Source organism: Rhinopithecus roxellana, chromosome 1 (genome assembly GCF_007565055.1).
Source record: "Rhinopithecus roxellana isolate Shanxi Qingling chromosome 1, ASM756505v1, whole genome shotgun sequence".
Classification (NCBI taxonomy): Eukaryota; Metazoa; Chordata; class Mammalia; order Primates; family Cercopithecidae; genus Rhinopithecus; species Rhinopithecus roxellana.
The window spans coordinates 55,629,912-55,652,252 of record NC_044549.1 but is presented as its reverse complement, the minus strand read 5'-3'; the positions used below and the strand labels follow the sequence as shown (position 1 = coordinate 55,652,252).

Sequence of the window (22,341 nt, the reverse complement as noted above, 5' to 3'; positions counted from 1 at the left end):
ATCTGTAAGTTGTTGGTTAGATGATGATATTAGTTTTGGAGATATGTGACAAGTTTTGTACATAATACTATATCTGGAGAGTGAATTGATGGACCATCTCTAATCTATAACTCTTTTAAAATTAAAATTTAAAGTTTTATTTTTGCAGTGCTAAAGATCATGGTTGTCTCCTGAGGATAGATTTTGATAGCATATGGCCATGAAATTCCTACCTAATATACTTTGTACAGCTCTGCATACTTAATGTGCAAAGTGGTTGCTGTAGCAGGAGATCTACTATGTTTCTGTGCTGAGATCTGATTGCTATTTTCGTATATATGAATGTTAATCACAGTTTATTTTTTCTAACAGGAAATATTTTCTCTTTTACAGGGGATCTTTCCTGCAAATTACATTCACTTGAAAAAGGCAATTGTCAGTAATAGGGGGTGAGTAGTTGGCCTTACTAAATTTATTTACAATTTTTATAGGCTGTAGAGGAGGATTGTTTTTCTTTTTGGTTCATAGTATAAAATATACAATTGACATGTTTTCCTGGCAAAAATATACATGCTTTATCATGTAATTCTAAGGGAATAATGTTTTCTTAAAATACAGACAACTTTAATCTGTTTTCTTGTATACGGAAGAAGTGACGTTAGCTGTGAATTTTACAAAATAAATTAGGCATGCAGTATGTTTTAAAAAATTATGTACTATTTTCAGCATAGTCATTCATAGGGTAGGAGTTAAATAAAAATATGTCATTTTGTTTTTACAAAGTGAAAGAGACTTTAAAAATTTTTTATTTGCAAGTTGAAATTGAAAAAGTTTAAAGGTATATATACCTTAACCATAAGAAGACAATATACAAAATGGTTTATCACAAATTTTAAAAGCAAAGCAATCTCCCTAAAAAGAGACAAGAAATAAATATATCAAAGTGTTACCACTTGTTTTTGCATGTTGGGAATATGAATGAGTTTTCAAACAATTCTTTGTCATGTTCTGTTTTTAAAAATAGTATTATAGTTTTGATTTTATTTTTCAAAATTTATTATTTTAAAACATAAAATGTAGGTACTGTATAATTTGTAACCAAGGTAGCTTCCTAAAGTAGAAATACTGTTCTTGACTGGAGGGTGAGTAAGCATCAGAGTGATCTTCTGGTCAGTTAGGGTTCATTCAGGAAAATAGAAACATGAGTCACTTTATGAGGTGGAATTTAATGTGGAAAATTATTTACACACGTTTGAAGAGTGAAAGAACAAAAGAGGAAATCCTGATGTAACCCATAGATTATAACTGCATAAAGCGGCCTACACATTAATGGTGGGGATACAAAAGATAGTGGATTGGGGATACCGAAACCCAGGAACTCAGAAATTAGATCTAGAGACACTGGAGCTCAGAAATTTGAGGAGGAAATATCAAATAGCTACTGTTGGTATGTATAAAGAAGGTGGTAATGAGGCTGTTTTGGGGAATGCCAAAAGCAACTGGAGGCTGGAACCAATTTTCACTGAAAGAAATTGTTTACAGGGATAGCAGGAAACACACTTCTTTACCTTCTTTTCCCCAGTATCTTTCTAATGCTCCCAGCTGGCAATGGAGACTGCAAAACACAGCTTGCGAATTTTAGCTTCGAGATTAGTACTTAGAAGAATAGATTTGGAGATGATAGTTATTATTAATTGTCTTGTATGCCTTCCAATATAAAATTTGGGGAAATAGTAAGAATATAACTTAGAAGATTCTGATGTGAATCCACAACTAGCATACCTCTTATTCTTCTCGTTCTCCTTTTACAAAACATGTAAAGCCATAAGGACATAAAAAAGAAAAACAACTTATACATCTCATGTTTATGAACCTTTGCAGCAAATAATCTGCCATCTCAAGTTTATAAGTAAAGACTATCAAAAGTATTGAGCCTGGATAGAAGTGTGGGAAAAGGAAAAGAGAGTGTTTTGACCTGGGATTAGCAAAGCATATATTTTGGAAAGTGCTTAAAAACATTTTCTGAATGTGAATGGCTTATCACAAAATTCAGAAATAATATCCTTGATTTATCAGTAATGAGACTGATCAGAGCTGAAAGTGGGCAGAAGCTGTGAGGGACCAAGGTGAGAAAAAGAGATATAGATAGTATCTAGGGATTCTGAAATAGAGTGCCTTAGAAAATACCAGCAAAATCATACACTTTCTGATGATAAGGAACTTACCATAAGTTCATGAGTCATATGTCCCATTTATAATAGTTACAAAGGACATTGGGGAACACTTTGCTAGCAGAAGAATCCCTACCTGGATTCAGTTTGCTTCAGGAAAGTAGAAGTGTTGTGGCTTGTACATAAAATTATGCACAGAGAAGCCATATTTGCTGGAAGTGGGATGTAAATCTTAGAAAGCTATTTGGAATTTACTTCCATATCCAAATGTCCAATAAATTGATGGTCCAGAATAAAAATTCTAAAATCTGGAGAAAATATTAAAAAACAGTTGTCTACAGGCACTGGAGAACAATTGGTTGGGCAAGACCAATCTTGAGGGGCTGTGATCTTTGATGGAAGGGATGTGCACAAGGAGAGATTAATGTTTACTTTGGCCTTTTTCTCCAGAGAATTTTTCATTTTACTATGTTGTAGTGGAATAGAACCCAACCAGAAAGTAGTAGTCTTTCATGACATCAGCAATTTGGCAGAATAAGAAGTTTCAGCTCTCATTCCCCTACAGAAACACAGATTTAACAATGGTATACCAAGAAAAATACCTTTATAAGAGGTCCAGATCCAGTGAAGAAGTTGCAGTACTCCAGAGGAGCACAAAACAGAGAGTAGACACATTGAAATGGCTAAGAAGAGCAATTTCACTCTTAGCTTTGTCAGTCCCTTCTTCCAGCTGGTTAAGAGAGAATTTGTCCCAGACTGTGACTCCTCCAGTGGGGCAAAGAACAAGTGGACTGTACAACAAACATCTCTAGCATTTGTGGGTGCTGCTTGAATGACCTCTTTCTATCCCATCTCACCCAGAGGGCTGGAGTAGCCAGCATAATTTAAACTTGTGGGGAAAGCTAAGAACAAAGAAAAGGAATGAGAGGCTCACTGCAGCTTGCTTACCTCTGCAAGATTGGAAAAAATGTACAACCCTCAGATTTCTGTAGGAGGGAGGGAGAGGAGTGGGAGCAGTATCCCATCATTTCAGTGCCTCACTCTAGAGAAAAGTGGAGGGCAGGCAACTGTGGCCAGTAGAGCTCTGCAGGGTTGGGAGAAGATGCATATCTGTGAGTCTTCTGCTTCAGAAGGGAATGAGAAGAATGAAGCATGCATCCTGGAATTTTAGAGTACTGCCCTAGGGAAAAGAGATGGGCCTCTTACTGTGGCCATCATTTCTTTGTGAGATTTGGAGAAGGCGCACAACCCTGAGACTCTCAGGTTGGATGGAGGAATGAAGTGCGTACATTCATAAAATAGATTTGAGAGGTTCCCAGAATCTGGTTGGGCTGATTGGTGAGGGTCTTTGTCTATTGAAGTCAGTCCATAAAGACTGGGAGGAGTGGTTGTTTCTTCAAATGTGCAGGCCCCAAAGCAAAGGTGCAAGGAAGATGAAGAATCAGGAATACATGACACAATCAAAGGAACAAAATAAATATTCAATAACAGACCCTAAAGAAAAGGAGTTCTATGAATTGCCTACAAGACAACTCAAAATAATAGTCTTAAAGATTGCTTAACTAAATGAGTTACAAGAGAACACAGATAGACAACTAAATTAAATGAGGAAAATGAAAAGTGAAAATCATGAGAATACCAACAAAGAGATAGAAACCATAAGAAAGCAAAGAACCAAACAGAAATTATGGAGCTGAAGAATACAATAAATAATACAAAAGTTCTATAGAGAACTTCAACAGCATTCTTGATCAAATAGAGGAGCGAGTCAACTTGAAGACAGGTCATTTGAAATGATTCATTCAGAGAATCAAAAAGGAGAAAGAGTGAAGAAATCCTAAGAAACTAATGGGACACCATCAAGCAAACCAATATGCTCAATATGGGATTATCAGAAGGAGGGCAGGAGAGAGAGGAAGAGGGAGAGCAGGAAGAGAAATGAGCAGGAAATTTATTTAAAGAAACAGTGGCTGAAAACTTCCCAGATCTGGGGAGGGAAAGGAACATTGATCCTTGAAGTTCAAACAACCCCTTTAAGAGGAATCCATGCTGAGATGCATTGTGGTCAAATTGCCAAACGTCAAAGCGAATTTTGAAAGTAGCAAGATGAAAAGGACTTGTCTTATATAAGAGAGCCCCCATAAATCTGCTATCAGCAGATTTCTCAGCCAAAACCTTACAGGACAGAAGGGAGCAGGATGATATATTTAAAATACTGAAGGAAACAAAAAAACTCTGTCAACCAGTACCCAGCAAAACTGTCCTTCAGAAATGAAGTAGAGAGAAAGGCTTTCCCAGATAGACAAAAGCTGAGGGAGTTCATCACCACTAGACCTGCTTTATAAAAAAAAGCTAAAAGGAGTTCTTTGAGTTGATACAAAATGATGCTACACAGCAACAAGAAAGCATACAAAAGTATACAATTCACAGGCAAGGGCAAATATATACACATATACAGAATATTTGAATACTGTAAAGATAGTATATAAACAATTTTAGTCTAAGAGTTAAAAGACAGAAGTATTAAGAATATAACTACAAAAACTTGTTAGTAGATGCACAATATAAAATATGTAAATTGTGTCATAAACAATAAAACATTTGTTGAGGGAATTAAAATTGTCAGGTTTTTGTTTTTGATTTTTTTTTTACAGCGTGCAAATCTTTTAAGTTTAGCAAATATTAATTACTTTTAAGGGAACTATGAATAATGATTGGTTCTGTTTACATAGTTGGTTAATTAAGCTTTATTCTTATATATTCTTCCCTTCTGTTAGGTCACACAACTCTTAAGTGTTAAAACAATGTTCTGTTGAATTCTAGGTCTCCCAGCTGTTTTTGACTATTTGGTCACAATTCTAAATTGTTATTCTGACTGCTAAGTGATTTATTTTCAAAGTATTCCTCCAGTAATGTTAAAGGTCTAGTTTCTACCACTTCTTCTATTAAAGGAAATTTTAATGATTTTTTTTTATCAGTTGGGATAAAAGCTTCAAGCAAAAAACATCAGAAATGAATCACATAAAAAAGTAATCTTAGTTTTTATTTCAGCATCCACATGAAATGCTTAGTTACGTTTCTTTTTCTTTTTTTTTTTTTTTTTTAAACTTTGAAAAACTTTTTTTCCTTCAACTTTTATTTTAACTTCCAGGGTATAGGGTTCCAGCATGTGCAGGTTTGTTACATAGGTAAACGTGTACCATGGTGGTTTGCTGCACAGATCAACCCGTCACCTAGGTATTAAGCCCAGCATTCATTGGCTATTCTTCTTCTTTTTTTTTATTAAGGAAATTGTATTTATTCAGGACTGAGCTTTGCAATGGCAGTATGCAGGCCATCATAAACTGTGTGCCCATGTGCATGCTCAGGGAGGTAAGGGGATACAAAGATTTATTTTTTTAACTTTTTTTGGTTATACTTTAAGTTCTGGGATACATGTGCAGAATGTGCAGGTTTGTTACATAGGTATACATGTGCCATGGTGGTTTGCTGCACCATCAACTCATCATCTACATTAGGTATTTCTCCTAATGCTATCCCTCCCCTATCTCCCTACCCCCCGACAGGCCCCAGTGTGTGATGTTTCCCTCTTCGTGTCCATGTGTTCTCATTGTTTAACTCTCACTTTTGATTGAGAACATGTGTGTTTGGTCTTCTGTTCCTATGTTAGTTTGCTGAGAATTACGGTTTCCAGCTTCATCCATGTCCCTGCAAAGGACATGAACTCATTCCTTTTTTATGGCTGCATAGTACTCCATGGTGTGTATGTGCCACATTTTCTTTATCAAGTCTGTCATTGATGGGCATTTGGGTTGGTTGGTTGGTTCCAAGTTTTTGCTGTTGTGAGCAGTGCTGCAATAAACATACGTGTGCCTTTGTCTCTATAGTAGAATGATTTATAATCCTTTGGGTATATACCCAAGGGATTGCTGGTTCAAATTATATTTCTGGTTCTAGATCCTTGAGGAATCGCCACACTGTCTTCCACAATGGTTGAACTAATTTACACTCCCACAAACAGTGTAAAAGTGTTCCTATTTCTCCACATCTTCTCCAGCACCTGTTGTTTCCTGACTTTTTAATGATCACCATTCTAACTGGCATGAAACGGTATCTCATTGTGGTTTTTATTTGCATTTCTCTAATAATCAGTGATGATGAGCTTTTTTTCATATGTTTGTTGGCCAATAAATGTCTTCTTTTGAGAAGTGTCTGTTTGTATAGTTTGCCCACTTTTTGATGGGGTTGTTTTTTCTTGTAAATTTGTTTAGTCTTTATAGATTCTGGATATTAGCCCTTTGTCAGATGGAGAGATTGCAAACATTTTCTCCCATTCTGTAGGTTGCCTGTTCACTCTGATGATAGTTTCTTTTGCTGTGCAGAAGCTTTTTAATTTAAGTAGATGCCATTTGTCAATTTTGGCTTTTGTTGCCACTGTTTTTGGTGTTTTAGTCATGAAGTCTTTGCCCATGCCTCTGACCTGAATGGTATTGCCTAGGTTTTCTTCTAGGGTTTTTATGGTTTTAGGTCTTAGGTTTAAGTCTTTAATCCATCTTGAGTGAATATTTGTATAAGGTTCTGTAAGGAAGGGATCCAGCTTCAGTTTTCTGCATGTGGCTAGCCAGTCTTCCCAACACTATTTATTAAGTAGGGAATCCTTTCCCCATTGCTTGTTTTAGTCAGGTTTGTCAAAGATTGGATGATTGTAGACATGTGGTGTTAATTCTGAGGCCTCTGTTCTGTTCCATTGGTCTATATATCTGTTTTTGTACTAGTACTTTGCTGTTTTGGTTAATGTAGACTTGTAGTATAGTTTGAAGTCAGGTAATGTGATGCCTCCAGCTTGCTATACGGGCTCTTTTTTGGTTCCATATTAAATTTAAAGTACTTTTTTTCTAAACTGTGAAGACAGTCAGTGGTAGCTTGATGGGGATAGCATTGAATCTATAAATTACTTAGGGCAGTATGGCCATTTTCATGATGTTGATTCTTCCTATCCATGAGCATGGAATGTTTTTCCATTTGTTTGTGTCCTGTCTGATTTCCTTGAGCAGTGGGTTGTAGTTCTTCTTGAAGAGGTCCTTCACATCCCTTGTAAGTTGTATTCCTAGATATTCTATTCTCTTTGTAGCAATTCTGAATGGGAGTTCACTCATGATTTGTCTCTCTGTTTGTCTATTATTGGTGTATAGGAATACTTGTGATTTTTGCACATTAATTATGTATCCTGAGAGTTTGCTGAAGTTGCTTATCAGGTTAAGGAGATTTTGGGCTGACACAATGGGGTTTTCTAAATACACCGTCATGTAATCTGCAAACAGAGACAACTTGACTTCCTCTCTTTCTATCAGAATATCCTTTATTTGTTTCTCTTGCTTGATTGCCCTGGCCAGAACTTCCAATACTATGTTGAGTAGGAGTGGTGAGAGAGGGCATCCTTGTCTTGTGCCAGTTTTCAAGAGGAATGCTTTCAGCTTTTGCCCGTTCAGTATGACATTGACTGTGGGCTCATAAATAGCTCTTACTATTTTGAGATACTTTCAATCAATATAGTTTATTGAGTGTTTTTAGCATGAAGGGGTGTAGAATTTCATTGGAGACCTTTTCTGCCTCTACTGAGATAATCATGTGGTTTTTATCATTGGTTCTGTTTATGGGATGAATTACATTTATTGATTTGTGTATGTTGAACCAAGCTTGCATCCCAGGGATGAAACCGACTTGATCGTGATTGATAAGCTTTTTGATGTGCTGCTGGATTCGATTTGCCAGTATTTTATTGAGGATTTTCACATTGAAGTTTATCAGGTATATTGGCCTGAAATTTTCTTTTTTTGTTGTGTCTCTGCCAGGTTTTGGTATCAGGATGATGCTGGCCTCATAAAATGAGTTAGGGAGGAGTCACTCTTTTTCAGTTTTTTGGAATGGTTTTAGAAGGAAAGGTACCAGCTCCTCTTAGTATCCCTGATAGAATTTGGCTGAGAATCTGTCTGGTCCTGGGCTTTTATTGGTTGGTAGGCTATTAATTACTGCCTCCATTTCAGAACTTGTTATTGGTCTATTCAGGGATTTGACTTCTTCCTGGTTAGTGTTGGAAGGGTGTATGTGTCCAAGAATTTATCAGTTTCTTCTAGATTGTCTAGTTTATTTGCATAGAGGTGTTCATAGTATTCTCTGGTGGTAGTTTGTATTTCTTTGTGATCAGTGGTGGTACCCCCTTTATCACTCTTTATTGTGTGTGCTTGATTCTTCTCTCTTTTCTTCTTTATTAGTCTGGCTAGTGGTCTACCTGTTTTGTTAATCTTTTCAAAAAACCAGTTTCTGGATCCACTGATTTTTTTGAAGGGTTTTTCGTGTCTCTATCTCCTTCATTTCTGCTCTGATCTTAATTATTTCTTGTCTTCTGCTAGCTTTTGAATTTGTTTGCTCTTGCTTCTGTAGTTCCTTTAATTTTGATGTTAGGGTGTCGATTTTAGATCTTTCCTGCTTTCTCTTGTGGGCATTTAGTGCTGTAAATTTCCCTCTACACACAGCTTTTAGTGTGTCCCAGAGATTCTGGTATATTGTGCCTTTGTTCTCTGGTTTCAAAGAACATCTTTATTTCTGCCTTGATTTCATTACTTACCCAGTAGTCATTCAGGAGCAAGTTGTTCAGTTTCCATGTAGTTGTGTGGTTGTGAGTGAGTTTCTCAATCCTGAGTTACAATTTGATTGCACTGTGGTCTGAGGGACTGTTATGATTTCTGTTCTTTTGCATTTGCTGTGGAGTGTTTTACTTCCAATTATGTGGTCGATTTCAGAATAAGTGTGATGTGGTGCTGAGAGGAACATACATTCTGTTGATTTGGGATGGAGAGTTCTGTAGATGTCTGTTAGGTCCTCTTGGTCCAGAGCTGAGTTCCAGTCCTGAATATCCTTGTTAATTTTCTGTCTCATTGATCTGTCTGTTATGGACAGTGGGATGTTAAAGTCTCCCACTATTATTGTGTGGGATTCTAAGTCTCTTTGTAGGTCTCTAAGAACTTGCTTTATGAATCTGGGTGCTTCTGTATTGGGTGCATATATATTTAGGATAGTTAGCTCTTCTTGTTGCATTGATCTCTTTACGATTATGTAATGGCCTTCTTTGTCTCTTTTGATCTTTGTTGGTTTAAAGTCTATTTTATCAGAGACTAGGATTGCAACCCCTGCTTTTTTTTTTGCTTTCCATTTGCTTAGTAAATATTCCTCCATCCCTTTATTTTGAGCCTATTGTGTCTTTGCACCTGAGATGGATCTCCTAAATACAGCACACTGATGGGTCTTAACTCTTTGTCCAGTTTGCCAGTCTATCTTTTAATTGGGGCATTTAGCCCATTTACATTTAAGGTGAATGTTGTTATGTGTGAATTTGATCCTGTCATTATGATGCTAGCTGGTTATTTTGCCCATTACTTGATGCAGTTTCTTCATATTGTCGATGGTCTTTACAGTTTGGTATGTTCTTGCAGTGACTGGTACCAGTTTTTCCTTTCCATATTTAGTGCTTCCTTCAGGAGCTCTTGTAAGGCAGGCCTGGTGGTGACAAAATCTCTCAGCAGTTGCTTGTCTGTAAAAGATTTTATTTCTCTTTCACTTATGAAGCATAGTTTGGCTGGATGTGAAAATCTGGGTTGCAAATTCTTTTCTTTAAGAATGTTGAATATTCCCCCCGACCTCTGCAACTCTCTTCTGGCTTGTATGGTTTCTGCAGAGAGATCTGCTGTTAGTCTGATAGGCTTCCCTTTGTGGGTAACCCGATCTTTCTCTCTGACTGCTCTTAACTTTTTTACCTTCATTTCAACTTTGGTAAATCTGATAATTATGTGTCTTGGGGTTACTCTTCTTGAGGAGTATCTTTGTGGTATGTGATGGTTTCTGTATTTTCTGAATTTGAATGTTGGCCTGTCTTGCTAGGTTGGGGTAAAGTTCTCCTGGATAATATCCTGAAGAGTGTTGTCCAACTTGATTCCATTCTCCCCATCACTTTCAGATACACCAATCAAATGAAGGTTTGGTCTTTTCACATAGTCGCATATTTCTTGGAGGCTTTGTTCTTTTCTTTTCATTCTTTTTTCTCTTATCTTGTCTTCTCACTTTATTTCATTAAGTTGAGCTTCAATCTCTGATATCCTTTCTTCCGCTTGATCAGTTCGGCTATTGATACATGTGTATGCTTCACGAAGTTCTTTTGCTGTGTTTTTCAGTTCCATGAGGTCATTTATGTTCTTCTTTAAACTGGTCATTCTGGTTAGCAATTCTTCTAACCTTTTTTCAAGGTTCTTAGCTTCCTTGCATTAGGTTAGAACATGCTCCTTTAGCTTGGAGGAGTTTGTTATTACCCACCTTCTGAAACCCACTTCTGTCAATTTGTCAAACTCATTCTCCATCCAGTTTTGTTCCCTTGGTGGCGAGGAGTTGGGATCCTTTGAAGGAGAATAGACATTCTGATTTTTGGAATTTTCAGCCTTTTTGCTCTGGTTTTTCCTCATCTTTGTGGATTTATCTACCTTTGGTGTTTGATGTTGGTGACCTTTGGATGGGGTTTCTGTGTGACCTCCTTTTTGTTAATGTTGGTGCTATTCCTTTCTGTTTGTTAGTTTTCCTTCTAATGGTCAGGCCCCTCTGCTGCATGTCTGCTGGAGTTTGCAGGAGGTCCACTCCAGACCCTGTCCCTGTTTGCCTGGGTATCACCAGCGGAGGCTGCAGAACAGCAAAGATTGCTGCCTGTTCCTTCCTCTGGAAACTTTGTCCCAGAGGGGCACCCACCATATGCCAGCTGGAGCTCTCCTGTATGCGGTGTCTGTTGCTCCCTGTTGGGAAGTGTCTCCCAGTCAGGAGGCACGGGGTCAGGGACCCACCTGAGGAGGCAGTCCCTCCCTTGGCAGAGCTTGAGCAATATGCTGGGAGATTCGCTGCTCTCTTCAGAACTGACAGGCTGGAACATTTAAGTCTGCTGATACAGTACCCACAGCTGCCCCTTCCCCCAGGTGCTCAGTCCCAGAGAGATTGGAGTTAGATCTATAAGCCCCTGACTGGGGCTGCTGCCTTTCTTCTAGAGATGCCCTGCCCAGAGTGCAGGAATCCTGAGAGGCAGTCTGGCTACAGTGGCTTTAGTGAACTGCAGTGGGCTTCACCCAGTTCGAACTTCCTGATGACTTTGTTTACACTGTGAGGGGAAAACCGCATACTCAAGCCTCGGTGATGGTAGATGCCCCTCCTCACACCAAGCTCAAGTGTCCCAGGTCAACTTCAGACTGGTGTGCTGGCAACAAGAATTTCAAGACAGTGGATCTTAGCTTCCTTGGCTCCATGGGGTAAGATCCACTGAGCTGGACCCTTGGTTCTCTGGCTTTCGCCCCCTTTCCAGGGTAGTGAACGGTTCTGTCTTGCTGGCATTCCAGGCGCCACTGGAGTATGAAAAAAATATCCTTCAGCTAGCTCGGTGTCTGCTCAAACGGCCACCTAGTTTTGTGCTTGAAACACAGGTCCCTGGTGGCATAGGTACCCGAGGGAATCTTCTGGTATGTGGATTGCGAGGACCATGGGAAAAGTATAGTAACTGGGCTGGAGTGCACTGTTCCTCAAGGCACAGTCTCTCATGGCTACCCTTGGCTAGGAGAGGGAATTCCCTGACCTCTTGCTCTTCCCAAGTGAGGCGACACCCTACCCTGCTTCAGCTCACCCTCTGTGGGATGCACCCACTGTTTAACCAATGAGATGAGCTGGGTACCTCAGTTGGAAATGTTGAAATCTCCTGCCTTTTGCATTGATGTCACTAGGAGCTGCAGACCGAAGCTGTTCCTATTCTGCCATCTTGCCATAAAGAAAGCAAGCAAGCAGGTATTCATCTTGATCCTCTCTCTCCCACCATCCCCCTGACAGGTCCCAGTTTGTGTTGCTGGCTCCATGTATGTCTCCTTTTGGGAAATGTCTGTTCATGTAATTTGCCCACTTTTTAGTGTTGTTGTTTGGTTTTTTCTTGTAAATTTGTTTAACTTCCTTGTAGATTCTGTCTCCCATTCTATAGGTTGTCTGTTTACTCTGATGATAGTTTCTTTTGCTGTGCTGAAGCTCTTTAGTTTAATTAGATCCCATTTGTCAGGTTTTGCTTTTGTTGCAATTGCTTTTGGCATTTTTGTCATGAAATCTTTGCCTGTGCCTATGTCCTGAATGATATTGCCTAGGTTTTCTTCTAGGGTTTTTATAGTGTTGGGTTTTGCAATTAAGTCTTGAATCCATCTTGAGTTAATTTTTGTATAAGATGTGAGGGTCCAGTTTCAATTTTCTGTATATGGCTAGCCAGTTCTCCCAGCACCATTTACTAAATAGGGAATCCTCTCCCCATTGCTTGTTTTTGTCAGGTTTGTCAAATATCAGATGGCTGTGGATGTTCAGTCTTATTTTTGAGGTTTCTGTTCTGTTCCATCAGTCTGTTTGCCTGTGTTTGTACCAGTACAGTGCTGTTTTGGTTACTTGAGCCTTGTAGTATAGTTTGAAGTTGGGTAGTGATGCCTACAGCTTTGTTCTTTTTCCTTAGGATTGCCTTGGCTATTTGGGATCTTTTTTTTGTCACAGGAATTTTAAAATAGTTTCTTCTAATTCTGTGAAGAATGTCAATGATAGTTTTATGGGAATAGAACTGAATCTATAAATTACTTTGGGCAGTGTGGCCATTTTCACAATATTGATTCTTCCTATCCATGAACATGGCATATTGTTTCATTTGTGTCCTCTCTGATTTCCTTAAGCAGTGGTTTGTAGTTCTCCTTGAAGAGATCTTACACCTGTCTGGTTAGCGGTATTTCTGGGTATTTTATTCTCTTCATAGCAGTTGTGAATGAGAGTTCATTCATGATTTGGCTCTTTGCTGGCCTGTTGTTGGTGTATAGCAATGCTAGTGATTTTTGCACTATTGACTTTATCCTGGGACTTTGCTGATGTCGCCTGTAAGCTTAAGAAGCTTTTGGGTTGAGATGATGGGATTTTCTAGATATAGGATCATGTCATCCGCAAGCAAAGATAATTTGACTTCCTCTCTTCCTATTTGAATACTTTCTCTTGCCTGACTGCCCTGGCCAGAACTTCCAATACTATGTTGAATAGGAGTGGTGAGAGAGGGCATCCTTTTCTTGTCCTAGTTTTCACAGGTAATGCTTCCAGCTTTTGCCTTTTCAATATGATATTGGCTGTGGGTTTGTCCTGTGTGGCTCTTATTATTTTGAGTTATATTCCTTCAATACCTAGTTTATTGAGAGTTTTTAACATGAAGGGATGTTGAATTTTATTGAAGGCCTTTTCTGCATCTATTGAGATAGTCATGTTGTTTTTGTCTTTAGTTATGTTTATGTGCCTAATTACATTTATTGATTTGCATATGTTTAACCAGCCTTGCATCCCAAGGATGAAACTGACTTGATCATGGTGGATAAGCTTTGGATGATCTGCTGGATTCAGTTTGCCAGTATTTTGTTGAGGATTTTTGCATTGATGTTCATCAGGTATATTGGCCTCAAGTTTTCTTTTTTTGTTGTGTCTCTGCCAGATTTTAGTATCAAAGTATTGCCTCATAGAATGAATTAGGTAGAAGTTCCCTCCTTTTCATTGGTTTGAAATAGTTTTAGTAGAAATGGTACCAGCTCTTTTTTGTGCCTCTGGTAGAATTCAGCCGTATATCCTTCTGGTACCGGGCCTTTTTTTTGCATGGTAGGCTATTTATTACTGCCTCAATTTCAGAACTTGTTATTGTTCTATTTAGGGATTCAGTTTGTTCCTGGTTCAGTCTTGGGCGGGCATATGCATCCAGTAATTTATTCATTTCTTCTAGATTTTCTAGTTTATGGGCGTAGAGATGTTCATAGTATTCTATAGTGGTGGTTTGTATTTCTGTGCAATCAGTAGTGATATCCCCCTTATCATTTCTGATGGTGTTTATTTGATTCTTCTCTCTTTTTTTATGAGTCTAGCTAGCAGTCTATTTTATTAATTTTTTCAAAAAACCAGCTTCCAGATACATTGATTTTTTTTTTTTGAAGGGCTGCTTTTTTTTTTTTATTTCAATTTTTTTCAATTCTGCTCTGATCCTGGTTATTTCTTGCTTTCTGCTATCTTTGAGGTTTCTTTGCTCTTGGTTCTCTAGTTCTTTTAGTTGCGATGTTAGGCTGCTCATTTGAGATCTTTCTGGCTTTTTGATGTGGGCATTTAGTGTTACAAACTTGTGTCTTAACACTGCCTTAGCAGCATCCCAGCTATTCTGTTACATAGTCTTTTTGTTCTCATTATTTTCAAAGAACTTCTTGATTTCTGCCTCAATTTCATTATTCACCCAGTAGTCAATTCAGGAACAGGTTGTTCAGTTTCCATGTGTTGTGAGGGTTGGAGGGAGTTTCTTAACGTTGAATTTGATTGTGCTGTGGTCTGAGAGACTGTCTTGATTTTAGTTCTTTTGCATTTGCCGAGGTGTGTTTTACTTCTGATTATGTGATCTATTTTAGAGTAAGTGTCATGTGGCAATCAGAAGAATGTATATCCTGTTGGTTTTGGTTGGAGAGTTCTGTAGATATCTATCAGGTTTGCTTGATCCAGGCTTAGTTCAGGTCCTGAATATCTTTGTTAATTTTCTGTCTTGATGATCTAATATTGTCAGTGGGTCATTAAAGTCTCCCACTATTATTGTGCAGGAGTCTAAGTCTCTTTGTAAGTCTCTAGGAACTTGCTTTATGAATCTGGGTGCTCCTGTGTTGGGTGCATATGTATTTAGGTTATTTAGCTCTGCTTATTGAATTGAACCATTTATCATTATGTAATGCCCTTCTTTGTCTTTTTTGATATGTGGTAGTTTAAAGTCTGTTTTGTCTGAAAGTAGGATTGTGATCCCTGCTTTTTTTTGTTTTCCTTTTGCTTGATAAATTTTCCTCCATCTCTTTATTTTGAGCCTTTGTATGTCTTTGCATACAAGATGAGTCTCCTGAAGATGGCATACCAGTGGTCTTAACTTTTTATCCATCTTGCCATTCTGTGTCTTTTAATTGGGGCATTTAGCCCATTTACATTTAAGTTTAATATTGTTGTGTGTGAATTTGATCCTGTCATGATGTTAGCTGGTTATTTTGCAGACTTGTTCATGTGGTTGCTTCATAGTGTCACTGTTCTTATGTGTACTTCAGTGCATTTTTGTAGAGGCTGGTAATGGTATTTTCTTTCCATATTGAGTGCTTCCTTCAGGAGCTCTTGCAAGGCAGGCCTGTTGATGAATTTCCTCAGCATTTGCTTCTTTGAAAAGGATCTTATTTGTTCTTCGCTTATGAAGCTTAGTTTGGCCAGATGTGAAATTTTGGGTTGGAATTTTTTTTTTTTTTTTTTTTTTTAAAGAATGTTGAATATTGGTTTCCAATCTCTTCTGGCTTGTAGGGTTTCCACTGAGGGGTCTGCTGTTATCCTAGTGGGCTTTCCTTTGTAGATGACCTGTCCTTTTTCTCTGGGTGCCCTTAACCTTTTTTCCTTTCATTTTGACCTTGGAGAATCTGATGATTTTGTGTCTTGGGATTGATCTTCTCGTGGAGTTTCTTATTGAGGTTCCCTGGATTTCCTGAATTTGAATGTTGGCCTGTCTTGCTTAGTTGGGGAAGCTCTCCTGGATGATATCCTGAAGTATGTTTTCCAACCTAGTTCTGTTCTCTCCATCTCTTTCAGGTAACTCAATCAGTTGTAGGTTTGGTCTTTTTATGTAATCCCATGTACCTCAGAGGTTTTGTTCATTCCTTTTCATTCTTTTTTCTATATTCTTGTCTGCCTGTCTTCTTTCAGAAAGATAGTCTTCAAGCTTTGAGGTTATTTTCTCTGCTTGGTCTATTCTGCTGTTGATTGCATTGTGAATTTCCTGTGTTTTATTTTTAGCTTCATCAGGTCGGTTATGCTCCTTTCTAAAGTGGTTATTCTCATTATCAGCTGTTGTATTATTTTTTCATGATTGTTAGCTTCTTTGCATTGGGTTAGGATGTGCTCCTTTATCTCAGCAAAGCTGGCTGAAGCCTGCTTCTGTCAGTTCAGCCATCTCAGCCTCAGCCCAGTTCTGTGCTCTTGCTGGAGAGGTATTGCAGTCATTTGGAGGAGAAAAGGTACTCTGGCTTTTTGAGTTTTCAGCATCATCCCTCCTTACACTCTAGGCAGTGCAGCTCAGGGAGAGATCTCTTCCACTGGTGACACAAGCATTCCTTTGGCTGCCCCATCTCATGTCTTACTGGGTCATGTGCACCCCAAGTCCACCAGTTCTGAGCCTAGCACAGCCCCAGGACTTGCCCAAAGACTGCAGTCCTTGTGGCCTAGATGGCGTTTCAGATTTGTTCAGAACCCAAGGGCACTTTAGTGCACTGGTGGTGGGGCTAGCCACCACTCAGGTGCCTACTGCTGGGGTGTAAGATTACCCTCCGGCTGAAGCTGCTCTAAGAGCCCCCTCCATGGGCACTGGCCAAATTCTGCCCTGTGTTATGTTCTGCTGTGATAAGGAATCACTGAGTTCCAATGCAAAGCCCCACAGTCACTTTGTTCTCCGTCTCCCAGGCACACAGATTATCTCTCCATGTGCTGATGGTGAATAGGGATTGGTGGTGAGCTGGGCCAAACAGAGCCATATTTCTCTTCTTTCAAAAGCAAATAGGAGAACTATCGCTGAATTCTTTTTCTCAGTAAGGAACATCCCTGAGAAAGAGAATGTGCCCCTGAGGGTAGGACTCTAAAATGGCTGCTTTAGAGGCGGCTGTCTTTTACGGTGGAAGACAAAGGGATGAAATAAGCCTCGGGCTCCTGTAGTGCTCCCAGGCTTATTAGGATGAGGAAATTCCTGCCTAATAAATTTTGGTCAGACCAGTTGTCTGCTCTCAAACCCTGTCTCCTGATAAGATGTTATCAATGACAATACGTGCCGAGACTTCAACAATTTTAATTTCGCCCCGTCCTGTGGTCCTGTGATCTCGTCCTGCCTCCATTTGCTTTGTGATATTTTATTACCTTGTGAAGCATGTGATCTCTGTGACCCACACGCTATTCGTAAACTCCCTCCCGTTTTGAAAATTGCCAATAAAAACTTGCTGGTTTTACGGCTCAGGGAGCATCACTGAACCTGCCGACATGTGATGTCTGTCCCGGACACCCAGCTTTAAAATTTCTCTCTTTTGTATTCTTTCCCTTTATTTCTCAGACCAGCCAATGCTTAGGGAAATAGAAAGGAACTCATGTGAATATCGGGGGTGGGGTTTCACCCACTACTTTAGAAATCTACTTGGTGTTCTATTGTGCTATGTAGCTGAGCTGTTACTGAAACCACAAGACACCATCCTTCCCCCTTTTCCCTCCCTTTTCCAAAGGCAGAGAAACCTCACCCTGTAGCCACTGCTGCTACAGGCCCACAGGCCCACAGCCCCACAGGGAGTACTGCCTGACTACTGTTGATGTTCCCTTAAGTCTTAAGGGCTCTTGAGTCAGCGTGCAGTGAATCTTGCCTTGCCTGGGACTCACCCTTTAGGGCAGTGGCCTCCTCTCTGACCCAGGACAGTTCCAGAAATGCCATCCAAGAGCCAAGTCCTGGAATTGAGGGCCCCTAGAGCCCACTTTGTTCGCTACTGACCGGTGAACAAGCTGGTACCTAAGGTGCAAGAGAAAGCCCTCTTTACTTTTCCCCTCCATTTTTCTCAAGCAGAAGTCTTACCCTGTAGCCATCAGAGCTGGGAACGTTCTGTGTCTCACCTGAAGGCAGCAGGTCTCAGATTCTCACCCAAGGCCCTTGACATAGTACCTGGGTATCACTGGTGTTTATTTGTGGCCCAAGGGCTTTTCAGTTAGCAGGTGATCAATTTATTTTGGAATGGGTCCTTCCTTTCAAGGCAGCGGGTTTTTTTCTGGCCTGGGTATGTTTAGTTTAGCAGCTTAGTAAGGTCTGAGAGCTAGGACCTGGAAAGGAGACTTTGTGACTGACTGGTGCCCTATCTTGCTGTGGTTGAGCTGTTATCCAATATGCAAAACAAAGCCTTCCCCACTCTTTTCTCTCCTCAAACAGAAGGGAGTTGTCTTTTGGAGTTGCAAGCTGTGCAGCCTGGGGCTAGGAGAGGGGTGATGTCAGCACTCTCTTAGTTGCTTCGACTCTTGTGCCATTAGGTCTCATGCACCTCCAGTCCACTGGCTCTGGGCCCAGTTCAGCACTCACATAGGAGTTGCAGTACTTGTGCCCTGGACTGCCTTTCAAGATTAGGGCCCCAAAGCATGTCCACAGTGGTGAGGCTTGCGGGAACTCACATTCCAACCACTGGAATTGTTGATTCCCTTCTGGCTACGGCTAGTTTACAGTGATCCCTTCGTTGGTGGGTATCAGCTGAGTTTCGTCTGTGTTGTTTTTGTGCTATAACAGAATAGCACTGAATTCAGTGCCTTAGAATTGCTGCAAGTTCCCTGTCTTCAGTGCACAGGAACCCTCTCTGTACTACTGCTGGCTGATTGGGGAGGAGTGGCATCGGTGATTCATGATTGTTCTTTATACCTCTTTAGTGCCTGTTTCAGCAGTGTGAAGTTAAAACTTGGTACTATATGGAGGTCTTCTGAGTTTTAGTTCTCATAAAGGTGCTTTTTTTTGGTGTGGATGGTTGTTAAATTGGTGTCCTTGTGTTGCGGGGAGAGGACAGTTGGTTGAGCCTTGTATTCTGGCATCTTGCTTTGGCCTCCCTGTATTGTCTCTCTTTTTTATTTTATTTTATTTATTTGGGTCTTTTTTTTTTTCATGGTTAGTATAGGTAGTAGTTTGTCAGTTTTGTTTACCTTCTTAAAAAACCCAGTTTTTATTTTGTGGCTCTTTGTATTTTTTTCCTCAATTTTATTTCAGCTCTTCATAGTTTATTTTCTTATAATTAGGTTTGGTTTGTTCTTGCTCATCTAATTATTTACATTCATTCTTGTTGTTTATTTCAGGTTGTTCATTTGAGAGCTTTCTACTTTTTTGATATTGGCACTGATTTCTATAAACTTTCCTCTTAATAACACTTTTGCTGTATCCGTAGGTTTTAGTATGTTGTGTTTCTATTTTCACTTGTTATAAGAAATGTTTAAATTTTATTCTTAACTTTTTCATTGAGACATTGGTTATTCTGAAACATGTTGTTTAATTTGCATGTAACTGTAATTTTGAAAGTTTTTCTTGTTATTGATATATAGTTTTATTGTGGTCAGAAAAGATAGTTGATATGATTTCAGTTCTTTTGCGTTTGTTGAGACTTGTGGCCTAATATACAGTCTGTTCTGGAGAATGTTTCATGTGCTGATGATACGGATGTTTACCCTTCAGCTATTGGATGAAATGTTCTTTAATGTCTGGTCCATTTAATATAAAGTATAGTTTAAATCCAATGTTTCTTTGTTGATTTTCTGTCCAGATGATCTGTCTAATGCTGATAGTAGGGTGTTTAAATCTCCAAAGCCAATTTGTTCTTTAATTTTTGCTTTTCCCACAATGGGGAGACTTAACCAATGGGATCCCTCTTGGTGTCATGTTTGACAGGCCTACAAGCACTTGCAGTGGTGCTGGATTCTAGGTGGATGTTCTTGAAGTGGCTGTGGGACTAGTGTTCTAGCTTCGGGGTGTCATGAATGTATTGCAGCACCTGGGTCTTGGGGTTTAGGTTTGCTCTCTGGCAGAGTTGGATATAGATTGCTCACACAGCTAAGATTTGTGAATTTGAGGCACCCCTTAGCAGTATGGGCTGAGTGCCAGGTTTTAGTTGTGATTCTACTTCTGCCTGGTAGGGCACAGCACTGGCTTGATTCCAGGGAAGAGGTATTCTAGAGGTTTGGGCCTAGGAGCAGGGTCCAGCTGCAGTTTGGCATCCTGATCCAATGGAACTTAGGGGCAGGCATGAGGCATCTTGTAGTAGTGACTCTAGACCATGAGATGGCGGGGCTTTGCAGTATCTCAGACTATGTGAAGTCAGGTACAGGGGCAGAGTGTACCTGCCCTTGTAGAATGGTGAAGCACAGCTGTTGTTTGGTCCCTGGAGGGTACAGGGAACAGTACAGCAATGACTGCCCTCCCCAGGGAGAGCAGTCTTTCAGCGGTGTATGCACTAGGGGACGAGTTCACCTGCATGGAAGGCAGGATGCTAGTATTGCATGGCCTATAGAGCAAGGTATCCAAGTTCAGACACCATTCTGTTTCTCTGGGACATGGGGTACTACACCAACTCAGTCCTGGAATGTGCAGCTGCTCCACTTGCCAGGGCACTAGTTTCCCAGGGGGTGATGTGCTGCTTCAGCTGAGGCCTGGGGAGAGGTCTGACTGTTCTGGGTGACCCACGTATCATTTTCCTGGAATGCAGGGAGCTGCTTCACCTGAGGTACTAGGGTATGTAGCCACTCCGGATGGCCAAGGCACTGTTTTGTTTCAGCTTAGTTACTGGAGAGGCATGACTGTTCTAGGTGACTAAGGTACCGTGTTTTCAAGATGAGGATACTACTTCAGCTCTAGCCCACAGCAGTACAGGGAAGGTTAGGTAGAGTGGCCCCATCTTTGCTTGTTTCTATGGGGAGGGGTCTAACAGTTGCTCACAACTTAGCTTGGGGATATCCAGCCATAGGTTTGTGATGGTTCTGTGTTGCCTCAGCCACAGAGATGAAGGAATGCCACGTCTGCCCGCCCCCAAAGCAAGATACACTCCAACCATAGTTCCAGTTCCAAAATGGAGAAGTGTGATAGCCATGCGGGCCATAGGGGATGGGAGATGGTGTCAGCGCCTTCTTTGGGGAAAGCACAGCTGTGTGAACTCCAGGCATCTCCCTCAGCTGTGTCTAGTTCCTATGAGGACTGCATTGGGCTGAGTGGTGAGGCCTGCAAGTGTCCAGGGTGTTAATGTGTGTTCCTGGGATCCTTTAGCTTAACTCCTTACTGTTGGGATAAGTTCCTCCTGGTTTCCACCTGAGCCCAGTTGGGATATGGGCCCGATGCTTCCTTCCATTCTCTACTTGGCCAAGTTTCTTTTCTCACCAGGGTTTGTATTGCTCCTTTGATGCACTCTGGCACTGTCCTCAGTTATTTTTGTTAAAATGTAGTTGTCTTGGCCGGGTGCGGTGGCTCACACCTGTAATCCCAGCACTTTGGGAGAATGAGGCGGGCAGATCACGAGCTCAGGAAATCGAGACCATCCTGGCTAACACGGTGAAACACCGTCTCTAGGAAAAATAGAAAACAATTAGCCGGGCATGGTGGCAGGCGCCAGTAGTCCCAACTATTCGGGAGGCTGAGGCAGGAGAATGGTGTGAACCCTGGAGGCGGGGCTTGCAGTGAGCCGAGATTGTACCACTGCACTCCAGCCTGGGCGACAGAGCGAGACTGTCTCAAAAAAAAAAAAAAAAAAAAAAAAAAATGTAGTTGTCTTTTAATTGTTTTGGCTCCCTTTATGAGGGGAACAAGTGCTAGAGGCTTTTAGGTGTACATCTTGCTTGGTAATCATTTCAAAATACATATTTTAAGAAATAGGAAAGACCTATGGAATGTAATAATGTTGAGATATTAGAGGCAAGACACGGATGTTCCCATTACCTGTCATGGTAATGATGTATTATTTTTATTACACTCTTGCTTTTGATTTTCTAGATTTTTGCTTCTGTATTTATGTATGTGATTGGTCTATGATTTTTTCTTGTCATATCCTTTACTAATTTGGATCTAAATACTATTCTAGTTTTGTAGCATGAGTTGAATAACCTTCACATTATTGCTAGACTAAAAAAGTTAATGTAGAGATTAACCCTTCTTTAAAGGTTTGATAAAACTTGTCTTTTAAAATGTCTGGGCCTGCTATCTTTTAGATAATGAGTTGGGTAGTAGGGTGGGTAGGGGAGAAAAACTTGATTACTGGGTTAATTCAGTTTCTTTAATGGTTTTTTTTTATTTATCCGGGTGTTCTATTTCTTCTTGAGTAAGTTTTAGTACTTTATATTTTCCTGGAAATTTTTACATCCATATTTTTTTTAGACTTATTACTATAAGCTTATTCATTGTATTTTTAAGGATATTTTAAAAATTTCAGCTCTAATCTGTGATGATGCTCATCGCTTTTATACTAATGTTGTTTTTGTGTTTTTTTAAATTTTTCTTCACATCAATTTTTTCGGAAGTTTTTCTGCTTTGACTTTATAA

At 39.9% G+C, this 22,341-nt stretch overlaps 1 protein-coding gene across 7 annotated transcripts in view; it reads left to right on the top strand.

Moving 5' to 3' along the window:
• DOCK3 (dedicator of cytokinesis 3) overlaps positions 1–22,341 on the top strand; it is a 666,839-nt gene that overhangs the window by 169,420 nt on the left and 475,078 nt on the right. For all 7 annotated transcript variants that reach the window (XM_030934847.1, XM_030934917.1, XM_030934886.1 and 4 more), the window contains exon 4: positions 373–428. In XM_030934847.1, the coding sequence (XP_030790707.1) occupies positions 373–428 (56 nt within the window). The remainder of the gene's footprint in view (positions 1–372; positions 429–22,341) is intronic.